At 37.9% G+C, this 14,075-nt stretch overlaps 1 protein-coding gene across 7 annotated transcripts in view; it reads right to left on the bottom strand.

Annotated features, from left to right (window-relative positions):
• The window catches only part of FNIP2 (folliculin interacting protein 2), a 116,942-nt gene that overhangs the window by 58,562 nt on the left and 44,305 nt on the right, over positions 1-14,075 (bottom strand). For all 7 annotated transcript variants that reach the window (XM_079153542.1, XM_079153538.1, XM_079153543.1 and 4 more), the window contains one exon: positions 1,377-1,503. In XM_079153542.1, coding sequence (XP_079009668.1) covers positions 1,377-1,503 — 127 coding nt within the window. The remainder of the gene's footprint in view (positions 1-1,376; positions 1,504-14,075) is intronic.

Below are 14,075 nucleotides of genomic sequence, written 5' to 3'. Positions count from 1 at the left end.
CATCAGCAGTATTAGTGACAGGACATGTGTGCTCAACTAAACCATTGGTGTGAGGCATTCAGGGAAAAGAGGTAGTGACCTCCTGTCCACCAATAAAGGGTCAAATGCTGGTTCACCTAAGCTTTGATTTCAATCTATGATTAAAGCCTACAGTGAATCACCTGAGAGATGTCTCACCCCACTCCTTCACCTACCTAACAAGCCCAACAGCTTCTGTAATGATTAGCTACCTGGTATAATTCCACTTGAAGTGCTGTGGAATTCACCCTGCTAAACTGCCTTCAAACACTTCCTTTCTGCAAAAATGATCGTTATCAAAAGCAGGGTCCCTGGGCTCCGATGAGACAAAGACCAAACTATAAACTGTTCATTAACTTAGGGTAGACATCCTACAAACTGCCAGAATTTGGTCAGTATGGGTAGTAAGCTACTGAACATGAAAGGAATGAGCACAAAGGAATTTATTTAATCTGTAAGCATCTGTGCAAATACTGAAAAGAGAGTGAAAAGTCCAAGGATGACAATTTAGAATTATCTTGGACTGATATCCAAAGACTCAGGGAGGACCAGACTCTTCTCACCTTTCTTATTCTGGCTCAAAAGGGTAAAGAACTGCTCTTTTCTTCCCCATCGCTAGTCCCCCTCACCTGCCTTGCCCCACCCCACCAATACCACCCTCTACAATAAAAATTAAATTATAAGAGCTTCCTTGGTCAAATAGGGCTTCCTTGGTCAAACACTCTTTTAGAAGATGAAAATGAGCCACTGATGTTAAGGACAGCTATTTAGTTTTGTTTTACCCAATACTATACAATACTTTCAATATCTATGAGAAACACAGGAAAGAATGATAAATTAATTTCTCTTCAGGCAAATACTTTATCACTTTATGAATTTCAGAGTTCTGCTTTATTCCTACATTTGATGCATATGTTTGGCATCAAAAATCCTACTGGATGGACACTCACCAGCAAATTCACCTCCAGGCATATTTAAGTACACTGTCAATTCTTGTCATGATTACTTGCTAACAATTTCACATGTGTTTGTTAATGGACATATGCATGCTGGCTAGGGAAGAGGGGTCTGCATTATGTTTTTTTCTAAACCATTAATGGCATGCAATATATTTCTAAGAGAATTATGGATTAATAAGCAATTGATCAATGAAGTGGTTAAAATCAGGCGTGTGGCACACACCTATAGCCTCAGCATCAAGGAGGCTGAGAGATTCCTTGGGCCCAGGAATTCAAGGCTAGCCTGGACAATGTAGCAAGAACCCCAACTCAAAACATTTGTTTTTCAAATTTAAAAAAAAAAAAAAAGGTGGTTAAAGGCACAAATGATAAAGGTGAAAGCAAATCAGCATATCATACCTGAGTTGCCATCTCTTCAATCTTTTGAACAGCTTTAGAATCAAACAACACTTGTCTGCCTCTTCTCTCACAGTCCTGGTAAACTATCAGGCGAATCTCACTCAGGTCAAACTCTGAACATGACCAGCTGTGGATTAAAAAGGGAGAGAGAAGTTAGGTTACCTGCACACCCAGGTTGATCGTGGACAAGTAAGTTTCAGCCAACACGTGTGTGCGTGAAGAAAGACCACCAGTGTGCAGAGACAGTGATCCCTTCAGACCTGGGGCAGCTAGGGAGCAGGGGAGATGGCCTCCAATGTGGATGCCAAGGTGGCTTAAAAGTTCTGCTGGTTTTCATGACAAACGTTGGGAAGACTGCTTTAAATAATAAATCACTGGAGAGAAAGCTTCTCTTTCCAAAGCCAGTTTGGGCACAGATGGCAGCCAGAAATTGCAAGGACATGCAGAGAGGGCTAAATTTGGATGCCTGGGTTCTGGGGATGGCACACCAGAAGTAAAGCGGTGTTTAGACTTCTGTGTCACTGAGCAGGGGACCATGTGGAACCAGTCAGAAGAGCCTTCTCGCTCCCTCTCCCAGCCACCCACACTCAGGTGACACTGAAAGAAGTTATATATTCTGGAATTTATTATTTTTCTCTAATATGTCCGACTCTGCTACAGAAGTTCTGAAAACCATGCACATCACTGTACAGTATCTGAAGTGGAAAGGATTATAAATAGGAAGCGCAGCTTGTTTCTAAGCAGTCCAAAAAGCTATTGGGATAAAACTGCTCTGATGTAGCTCAGTTGGTAGAGCGCTCGCCTAGCATGCACAAGGGCCTGGGTTCAAACCCCAACAGGACCACCAAAACACACTCACACACACACAAACAAAACATCACTGAAGAAAATACAAGTTTAGGTTTACTCTTGAGTAATAAAAAGCAATAATGTAAAATTGTACCCTTCTGGACACATTCAGATATGAATCCAATCCACACATATCTGAGTGCCTAGTATATATTCCAGGATCTGTGGCAGATGCAGATGCCAAGGAGTCAGTGACGACTAACAGACTTAGTCCTTGCACTCATGGAGTCCAAGGTTCAGACTAATAATTGTATGTAAATGTATAGCTAAAAACTGTCAAAAGTGCAAAAAGGAAAAGCAAATGATGTGAGAGAATCTTAGATTTCCAGACTGAAGAAATGGGAAAGGCAAGAAGTCCCGGAGGACTTTAAGTGACATTTAAACACAGAACTGAAGAAGTAAGAGTTAAAGAGAGAACGAGAATAAAGAATGCACCATGAAGACAAAGAGACGTGGCAAGTGTAAGACTGCTGCACCAGGGGAAGAAACTCCACAGAGTGCGGTGGCAGATGAGGCAGGATCCCGCTCTCAGTGCAAGGAGATGCCAAGGCAAACAGATGGTTGTTAAGATCATCAGATCCATACTGCTTAGAAGTTCTGCCTGGCTGTTCTGAGGAAAAGGGGGTGAATTAAGACTAGAGGCAGGAAGACCAAAGAGAATGTATGATGTTCAGGCCCTTCCTAATGAAGGCGGAAGCTACAGTAATGACGGGAGACAGGTTCAGGAGGTAGAACCAAGCGCCAGTGCAGACAGAGACTGCTGGAGCAGGATGTGGAGGGATGGGTGACAGATGGACAGACAAGAACAAGGACAGAAAATTGTACAAGTAAGAGACTGTGTAAGTGAAGTGAAGTCAGACACATCTGGATTCAAATCCAAACACTCTGACCTTTGCTTTCTGCATTAAGGACAATAAATATAGTAATGCTGACCTCACAAAGCAGCTGTACAGACCAAATAAAATATGTAAAGCACTTCACACAGTGGGTGACACACAGTAAGGGCTCTAAAATGGTAATCATTACCTTGAAGGATTGTGAACATTATGATTTTTAAAGAAAATCAATATACGTCTGTAACCCAATCACAAACTGCATTTTTGGTCCTTTCCTTTTTCTGGCAGTGGTTAGTTAAAAAAATGAACATGCTCTTTTAGTGTAGCAGATTTGTTTTTTTGAATCCCAGAAGAAAAAAAATATAAAGTTCGGATTGTACCTTCTTTCAACAACCTGTGTTGTAATTTATGCCCGGTATCCTTTTCTCCTAATTTTGAGAACAGCATGGCAAGTTTATTTTGGAAACTGATTTTCCTCCACTCTCAGTCCAGAGGTAGTCCAAGTTCTAGGTCTGGCAATGAGACATGGCCACATGACCTGAGCTCAGTTATGGGAGCCAGTCCCAAAACTTAGTTGCTCAGCTTGTAAATGGTAATCCCGGGATTGCTGGTGGCTATTTTTGCCATCACGAGGTAAGCGCCTGTTTGAAAATGAAGTCAACGTGGAAGAAAAGCAGGTGAGCAATGGAATGAGACAGACTCCTGTTGGCACTCGAGACCAGCTGTTCCTGAGTAAGCACTATTCCTGGAGTTCATTTTCTGTCACAACCAAGAAGGTCTGATGACTGTGACTCAAACCACTGAACTTAAAATTACCAAAGGTTAATAAAACACTCTCAGAAATTATGTTTTAAAACAGTACAAGGACTGAGCCTGTAGCTCAGTGGTAAGGCACTAGCCTAGCATGACAGATGGACAGACAAGAACAAGGACAGAAAATTGTACAAGTAAGAGACTGTGGTAAGGCACTAGCCTAGCATGCGTGAGGCTGTGAGTTCCATCCCCAGCACAACAAACAAACAAATAATGCCAGAAACCAGAATACACAGTTTGAAGTTATTAGAAGTGAGTGAAAAAAGTCAACAAAGATTTAATAGCCTTAATTTTCTTATTCAATCTATTTTGCCCCAATAATTACATTTTGCCAAAGTAGCACTATTACTTATAAATTGTTCCATTCTTAGGAGGAATAACACTGATTCAAAATATCAATTAAACTGAAGATAGCCTGACTAGGAAGAACTCAAATTTAATAATGATTGTAAGACTTTATTAAACATTTCATGTTCGTTTTCAATCAAAAGAGACGGAATAAAAGGTATAGAAAAAGTACCTATGTCAGATCATACAATTTTTGACCCAAATGCTTTAAAAGTATTTTACAGAAATGAGGAAAACTCTATTCTCTCATATGAACACTTCCTTTGGGTAACACCCAATCATAATTTTGACATTTACCATCTCTAATATTAGCAGAGGGAATTACAGTTGCACAGTTTGGTAAAAGAAAAAGAGACCTTACAAAGTCCACTAAATGAGGGTTTCAGAATGAGACAGGCCTGGGATCAAATCTGAGCTCTGCCTCCCACTAGTGTTATAGCCTTGGGAAAGTCTTCCCAGCAGATCATAGGGCATGTTGTGAAGATTAAAGGAGATAATCCAGGGAAATTCCCAGCACTCTGCCAGCTCCTTTCCCTATCACACTAACAGGGCTTGAGTTAGTAGTAGTAGTCATGTGCCAAATATATTCTCATTCACAGTCACTTCAACTTCTAACCAACACTTACTATGGAGTTTCTGTAAGCCCAGAACAAAGTTCCCAGAACTCTACTGAGGACAACTTTCCATATGACTGAGGGCAACTCTTCAATAAAAAATAAGCCCTGGGCTGTTTGCCTTACTGACCATTTTGGAGAAATGCATTTTTATCAAAACAACCTTATTTCTCTGCTTTTGTTGACAGCAAGGAAACACTGCCACACCTGGCCTCAGGGATGAAGTATTATTTGTCTACTATGACTTTAAGTGCAAGAAAATAAGCTGTTCTATCTTTCCTTACTGTAAATTTTAAAACAAAATGACAGGCTGGTGGCTTTCAGATTTTAAAATTCTATGATGCTAAAATCTGCCTGGTTAGAATAGAAACCAGGCCTTATTTCTGGAACTACTAATCAAGAGCAGAAAGTAAGTAGCCAAAGTCTGAATTATTTCCTTGAAAGCTGACATGCAAAACAGACTTCTCTAAAATTTATTAAACACACATGTTATTGGTTCAAGTATTCTTTTTTTTAAAATATTTTTTATATGTTGATAGACCTTTTTTTATTCATTTATTTATATGTGGTGCTGAGAATCGAACCCAGTGCCTCACACATTCACACATGCCGGGCAAGTGCTCTACCACTGAGCCACAACCCCAGCTCAAGTATTAATTCTTATACCTACAAATATGACCTTGTTTGGAAAGAAGGTCTTTATGGATGTAATCAAATTAAGATGAGCTCATACTGAATTAGTAAGGGCACTAATCAAATGACTTCGTGTCCTCATAAGAATGAAATCGGGACAAAGACAGAGGGAATAACAAACAAGGGAGTCATTATGGGCTGAGGGCACAGCACAAACACAATGCAAATGGTACAATATCAAAATCATGTGTGCTTGGAACGTGTCTCCTGCTGAAGAAAGATAAGGCAGATGAAGTTGGAGAGTTCAGGATTACTTGTAGGGGATTCAGACACTATGCCAAGGAATGCACATTTTGTTTTATAAGTGGTGGTGTACCAATTCCAAGTTTTCAAGAAAGGCAATGACGTGATCTGACCTGTGTTTCTGAAAAAGTGCTGAAGTGGTCTGAGATCATTTTCAGGGCAATGTAGACATAGTACTGTCTTGCATCCCCAGGATTTCAAAGAATAATGGCAATAAGGAAGAGGGCACTGTTATATAATTTGTTGCAGGGTAATTTATATCCTCCCAAGACTAGTTCTATTGTTCGTGTTTACTCTTGCCTCAAACTTTTACAAGAGTCAGACCATAATGGGGTGTGAGTAAGTCCATGTTGAAAAGCATGATCTACCTTTCCCCTCTTGGTCTCACACAAGGAGGCAACCCTATTGTAAAAAATAAGTTCGCATAAAGAATCTAAAGAGCAGTGTTGTGATCCAAGAATGTAAATGTTTAAAGAGTCAGATATGATAGGGAACTTTAAATGGCCCAAGAAAAGATGTTTAAAAAAAAAAAAAAGAAAACAAACAATAATAACAAAAACTGATAAATACTATGTATTTAAAGGATAGTTCTTGCCTGCTGACTGTGTTGAGCAGTTGTTCAGGAACTGGAATAAAGCAATGAACAAATCAAAATACCTGCTCCAATGAAACTTACTTATGTCTATGAAGATATGTTCCAGCCACTCTTAAGCCCTAGTCTGTTTTTAACTCTCAGCACTTCTCTGCTCTCAAAATTCTTAAAAAAAAAATTACACGCAGAAATGTCTCAAAAGGTTTACTCAAAAAGAGTGATGAGGCCTGAATGACAACATGAAAAGAAAGGAAAACTGGGAATAGAGAAGGGAAAATTATGCTCAAGATGGCATTCAGAGTTCACCCTGTCAGCACAAAATATACATTTTCCCCCATCCAGTAACAAGCTATTTATTTCAAGAAAAAATTATGCAAATAGATGGCAGTAACAGATTGGGAATTTATCTTTTTTTTTTTTTTGCTAGGTTAGTACCCTTAGGAACATGGCTAATAGGAACATAATCTGCAAATTAGATGACTCTCTTTTCTTTCCCAATTTTGTTCTTCTACAGGCTTACATGCAAGAATTGCTTGTTGTCATTTTATAGCCAATTCATCACTGAGTTACTATCCTGTGGTTAAGAGTATAGTAAAAAGTGCTTTAAGATTCCAATTCTTATCAGAGCCTTTAATACACAATGTTAAAGATAGTAATCTCTGAACTATTCTGCTAAATGTATCCCACTGTTATCTTACCAAAAGATTATTACATTGAATACTGGTTATAATTTTTCTGTCTTTAAAAAATAGGTGAAGGTAGGGAGGGAGGAGAGAGGAAAAGCAGAGGTATGTTCTGTGCTTGTACAAATATGTAACAATGAATCTTACCATCATGGTATTATAATGCTCTAATAAAAAATTAAAAATATCAAAAAGATAGTGATATGTAAATAAATTCTTTACTCTTTTTATATAAGAATAATTTGGGGTGAAGAATACATCTTACATAGTCAGCCCCATAGTGTGGAATGAAAACGGCAACACAGGCTCCAAAGCACACTCTGCCATCATGCCTCCACACTCTCTTAAGCACCTGTCCTAACCCAGGCACCATGAAGTTATGGTAACAGAAATTAACTAGATCCACTTCTGACCTCAAAATGCACTAAATATCTAAGTAAACTTGGTAACAGTCCACTGTTATAGGCACTCAGATAATGTCTACATGGTTTATGGGGAAGTTAAAGAATGAAGAGAAGTCCATGTAGTGGGGTGTGAGGGATGGAAGTCACAGAGGACACAATGCCTGGGACTTGGATTAGCCTTCAACATGGTAAATGGAGTTTCTAACTCTACCTCTTTCAACCCAGGTGACTCATTCAAGAATGCTCCAAGTCAAGTACTGAGCTTTCCCCAAATATGTCTGCCTTATCTGTCTCACAAGATTGTCAAAAGAACAGAATAAGTACAAAAGCACTTTTAAAATTTTTTGTAGAGCATAATTCGAAGATCAGTTCAGATACTCAATCCTTTAACTGAGATCCTCAGGGTTGGATGTTTCAGAAAACAGTCACTTTTTAGATTTTAGAAAGTTGCTTATACTATATATAATACCTACTCCATAGTATAAGATATTATCAAACTCCAAAATAAAATAAATTAATATTTCACATTCAGCCCAAGTTATGAATACTTAAATTAGGCAGATTACATGGAGACTATAAATAGAACTTCCATCAGTTCAGATAAGTTCCAAAATACTTTTCAGAGATTTTAGGATTTGGGAATTGTGGGATAGTGGATTGTTCATCTATGTAACTAATACTCTGTCTGAGGGAAGGACAGAAGACATAAATGTAACTTTCTGGTCCCCTATTTTCCTGAATATAACTGATCCCTAACAAAGATGACAGCCAGAAGTTTATAAGTAGGTTGGAACTCTGAGTTTGTTTCCCACTCCCTGCCACTGAAACAATGCTATAAATGGTAGCAAAGGTCACGAAACTACATAATGTGTTCACGGCAACGACCAAACATTATAGAATGAATTACAATAAAGACTGAGGTTTGGCTGTTATGAACAGAGTACCAAGTACAGAAGACAGTTTCTCCCTTGTTTCCTGAGCTCAGGGTCATATCAGGTAAAACTGAACAAAGTGAGGTTTGCATGTGGCTCACAACACTACTCATGCCCCACTGCCCTGTGGCCACCACAGTGCAGAAGAAACTGCATTAGCGGTCAGAAGCCTGGGACGGATACAGTCTGTGACCAGTCACACGCCACCTCAGTCCAGCCTGTTCTCCTCTATAAATTATGGGGTGGGGCTAAAATTATCTCCAAAGGTTTGGTCCTTCCAGCTCTAACACACCATAAGTCCCCATCATCTATTAATGTGCACGGGATACTCTGCAGCAGATGATCTCGGCCAGGTTCTAAGAGGAAAAGAATCCTAATTAATTAATGACATTACAGCATGGTATTCTTTAACACTTCTAGATGTACTCTATGCTTGGATAAGCATGTTTCTTAATAAAAACATGCCTCATCAACGAAACTTTCAAAAGATGCTAACAAAATCTAAAAGAGTAAAGTATACATCCTTTTGGAATGAGAGGGACACTGAGCAGGCAGGTCACCCTGTGCAGTTAAGATTCTGTCCTTGCCTAGTTTTCCAGATTTTGTTATTGCTGTTATTAATAGTTTCTTCCCTAAACCTCACAAATATCTATATATGGCCCATTTTCCCCAAAATGGTTCTTTCAATTCTTAAATGAGCATTAATTGTTTTTTTCTGATGTCTACAAACTAGAAAATGCCTGCACTTAAACAAACAAACAAACCCCATTGGCATAAAGAGTTCTGTTCTTCATCTTCATGTGTGCATTTAATCCAATATTCAAGGAGTTAATTTTTTCATACTCTTATCAACATAACCAAAGTAGTCAAGACTGAATAAATTCTTGGATTACTGAAATGAACAATGGTTTTGCTAAAAAGTAACTTGCAGGGCTGGGGAGATAGCTCAGTCGGTAGAGTGCTTGGGTTGCAAGCACAAGTCCCTGGGTTCAATCCCCAGAACAGAAAACAAAAACAAAAACAAAAAAACACCACTGCCTCTCTTTTCCGGAAGGCAAATTTTCCCTAACCCCTGCCCCATTTCCAGGGAAACCGTATACTAGTAACAGATGAATGAATGGATTTCAAAGTAAAGACTCAAGACATTGTTTTATATATTAATTCTAGATCCAATTAAGTCAAATAGATAGTAGTATTTCTATTTTCCTAGAAGTTTCTAGAGGTCAAAAAGCTTGATTCTTTGTGTAAGGTCTTTTTTGTATGTAAAGTGGCAGAACCAAAATAAACAACTGTAATTTGTCTTTGATTATAAAATAATATTCCTGAAAGAGACAGTACAAACACACATACTCTTGATTCAGGAACCCCATTTCTAGGAAATCAGTCCCACATATAAAGTTGCACAGGTGCAAAACAATTATACACAAAAAGGTATTGACTATGGCACTGTTTGGGATAGCCAAGGACTAAAAACAAACTGTCAGTATAGATGGTGAAACAAACTACGGTATGTCCATATGATACATTGCTATTTAGACATAACAAAGAATGAGAAAGCTCTTACGCAATTCTACACTGTAATAAGCTCTAAGACATAATTCTAACAGAAAAAAAAAAAAGAAGACGTATGGGCTAGGGTGCAGTTCATCAGTAGAGCAGGTGCCCTGCACCACAAAAACAAACATGCACACACAAAGAACATTGTGCATTAAATGCTACCATATACCTACAGAAAGGAAAAACTGGGAGTGAGAGAATCTGGATTTTATTACATCTGAGCGGAACATCTCTGGAAAGATACAAAATGAATTGGTAACACTACTTGTCTCTGGAGCAAAAAGCTGGGTTGTTCAGAGTGGAGAAGCAGGCGACTCTTGCACACTGTTTACATTTCAGTCTTTCTCTTGTTCTCTTAAAGCGCTTAACAGAGTCAGGCACACAGTAAGTGTGCTCTAAATGCTTACCATAGCTTTATGCCTTTTGAATATTAAACTATGTGACTGTACTATTTCTTGATTAATTAAAAAAAAAGATGGGCATAGAATAGAAACAACCATTCATTTAAAAAATTCATCAAAGAATATATTATTGCAAGGTGTGATAGTGAGTACCTGTAATTCTGGCTACTCAGGAGACTGAAGCAAGAAGATTGCAAGTTAACTTGGCAAGACCCTCTCTCAAAATAAAATAATAAAAAAGGGCTGGAGATGCAGCTCAGTGGTAGAGCGCTTGCCTAGCATGTGTGAGGCCCTAGGTTCAATCCTCAGTACTGGGAAGAAAAACGAAACAAAACAAAACCTATTATTAAGACAAATACCCTTGATACTGGTTCCTTTAAGAGGCTTCTTGGTAGCTGAAGCATGAGGCAGTGGGTGAACTCCTACAGGGAAACCACCTTAATGAATTCAAGGCATTCAGATTCAGTTTTCAAATATGTAGTTTCATCTTAGACAATGACATTTATTGAGCTTCTCAACATTTACATACCACATCTTCCTGTCCTCCTTTATCCCCTCTTCCCCCAAAATGAGACTTTTCTCTTAATAAAAAAAAAAAAAAGCATCCCTCTTCTCATTTATTAAACCCATCTATGCTTTTCAGTTTGCTATTGCTGTTCCTGTACCATATGAAATGAATTTCCATAACATTATGTAAGTGCTTTTTTTTTTCCTACATAATTTTCATAGAGCCCAGAGACATCAGTTCCCAAAGACCTGGTGCTGGGATGTAGACACAAATTTGATGACCAGAAATGCACAGCATGGGCTGGGGATGTGGCTCAGAGGTAGAGTTCTTGCCTAACACATGTGAGGCACTGGTTTTGATCCTAAGTACCACATAAAAATAAATAAATAAAATAAAGCTATTTAAAAAAAAAGAATGTTTCTGGAAAAAAAAATATTAAAGCAAAAAAAGAACCACACAACATACAACACAAATAACTGTCTAACATTTTAGAGTTGCCAAACACTTTTACAGAATTTTACTAAGCTGACCTTCACAAATATTCTGTAAGAGCCTGTATTATATAATCTGTTCTACAACGAAGTTAGGAGACTTCAACAAGGTTATAACCAGTACGAGGCAAAGTCAAAATGCAAACCAATGTCACCAGACTCTGGATTTTGTGCATTCCCAACTCCACTACACTACTGGCTTAACACCAGTGGTAAATGAATTGAGGTAATACCCTCTTTTTCCCCATCTGAGGTGTAAAAACCTGCTCTATTTGAAAAATACAAATACTGGCAGTGTAATATTAAGACTGAAATGCAAGAACACAAAATTATGCCTATGGTATGACTTCAATTATGTTTAAAATATCTATCTATATATAATAAGAGCTTTTAAAAAGTTGAAAAAAAATTAGTTCATATCACAAAGGACTTATCACCCCAACACCAAAGGACTAGAAGTTAATTTTTAAAGATTCACTAGAACAACAGCAAAATGGGCAAAAGATACTGAAAGTTCACACACATAAAAAAGAGACAGTCTTAAAACATGAAAAAATGGTAAACCTCACTTTTTTTTTTGTACTAGGGATTGAACTCGGGCACTCAACCACTGAGCCACATTCCCAGTCCTATTTTGTATTTTATTTAGGGACAGGGTCTCACTGAGTTGCTTATTAGCACCTCACTTTTGTTGAGACTGTCTCTGAACTCAGGATCCTCATGCCTCAGCCTCCCATGGGATTACATGCAAGTGACACAGCACAGCACAGCACTTTCCTTTTCACTTTTAAAAAGAGAAAAGGAAAGCTGGTAGCCAGAGGCAGAAGAATATTGAGTTCAAGGCCAGCCTTACCCAGGAGATATTGAGATATCCTGTGTCTCAAAATTTAACAAAAATGGGGAGGGTGTTGGGATATAGTTCAGTGACAGAGCATTTGCCTAGTATGTGTAAGGCCCAGTATTGAGATAGATAAGAAATTAAAATTAATACCTATTAGATTGGTCAAAATCTGAGTTGGACATGCCACACTAAGTAAATACAGATAGAGATCCAAAATTTTATGACCACATACGGAGGGCGATTTGTCAGCTATCTCAAGTGCAGAGGTGGGCAATGTAATTTGTGGATCATCATCATTAGACAGCCTTTTACAGCCACACACACTAGCCAGAGAGTGAGAATATGTGTGCATACAGGTATACACACGCAAACAAAAAATCTGTTTCAATGACATGGTAAAACTATCATGTTATTTTATGAGAGAAAAGCAGATTATATAGCTTGATGCATAATATAATTTACTGAATATAACAACTTATACCCATGTAACCAAAAAATGCTGTAAGTAAATAAATAAAAGCATTAATAATAGTTAAATTTGATGTAATAGTATTAAGGATGATTTGAATTTTCATTCTTAAATTTGCTTGCATTTTCCAAATGTCCTGTGATTAAACTGTATTATTTTAACAATTAGAAAAAAGATTTAGCTGGGTGCAGAGGTCATGCCTATAATACCCAGCAGCTCAGGAGAATCCTGAGTTCAAGGCCAGTCTTAGCAAAAGTGAGGTGCTAAACAACTCAGTGAGATCCTATCTCTAAATCAAATACAAAACAGGGCTGCGGATGTGACTCAGTGGTTGAGTGCCCCTTCCTAGTACTGAAAAAAAAAAAAAATTTATAAATTTACAACAACATAAAGTACCCCTTCCCCCCAAAAAAGAGAGGGCATTTAAGAAGAAAGGGGGAAAGTACCTAGCCTGACATGAACACAGACAGGATACTGAGATCAGCTCTGAATACACCTGTCAGAATATTTTAAAAATATTTCATGTATCAGCAATGAACAAGTAGAATTTGAACTTTTAACAGGTGTTACTAGAACAAATGAATCTAGAAACAAATCTTACAACCTTCTCAAAAAGTAACTCAAAATACATCACCAATATAAATGTAGCATGCAAATATAACTCAGAAAGAATAACATAAGAGACAACCTAGATGTCTTTGGGTATGGCTGAGTGTTTCTGAATACACCAAAGACACAACACACAACCCATGAAAAAAAGGATCACAAAGCAAAACTTCATTAAAATTAAAAACTTTTACTCTGCCAAAGACACTGTCAAGTGAATGGGAAGACAAACCACATACTGGGGAAAATACCTGCAAAAGACCTATCTAATGAATGATTCCATCCAAAAAAAAAAAAAAAACAAAAAAAAAAACTCTTAAAAACTTAATAAGAAAGCAAACAACACAATTTAAAAATGGGCAAAGCTCTGAACAGACACCTCGCCAGAAAAGATAGATAGCAACAATCATATGAAAAGATGCTCTAACATCATGTCATTAGGGAAATGCAAATTAAAACAAGAAACGAGCTATCCACTATTAAATTAACCCAATCTAGAATGCCGACAATGCCAAATACTGACAAAGATAAGTAGTAAAGAGGAACTGTCGCTAACGCTAACTGTTGTCACTTTGGAAGACAATGTGGTATTTTCTTACAAAACTAAACATTACTCTTAACCTTACAATCCAGCAATCAGGTTGAAAACACATGTTCGCACAAAAAACCTGCACATGGATGTTTAGAGGAGCTTTACTGATCAACTGACATTCTGGAAAAGGTTTAACTGTAGAATAGTAAAAAGATAAGTGGTTGCAGGGGCTTAGGAGAGCAGAAGGAATGAACAGGTGAAGTACGGAGCATTTCTAGGGTAGGAAA

This window comes from Sciurus vulgaris, assembly GCF_902686455.1.
Source record: "Sciurus vulgaris genome assembly, chromosome: 9".
Taxonomy (NCBI): Eukaryota; Metazoa; Chordata; class Mammalia; order Rodentia; family Sciuridae; genus Sciurus; species Sciurus vulgaris.
This window is presented reverse-complemented; position numbering and strand designations above follow the sequence as displayed.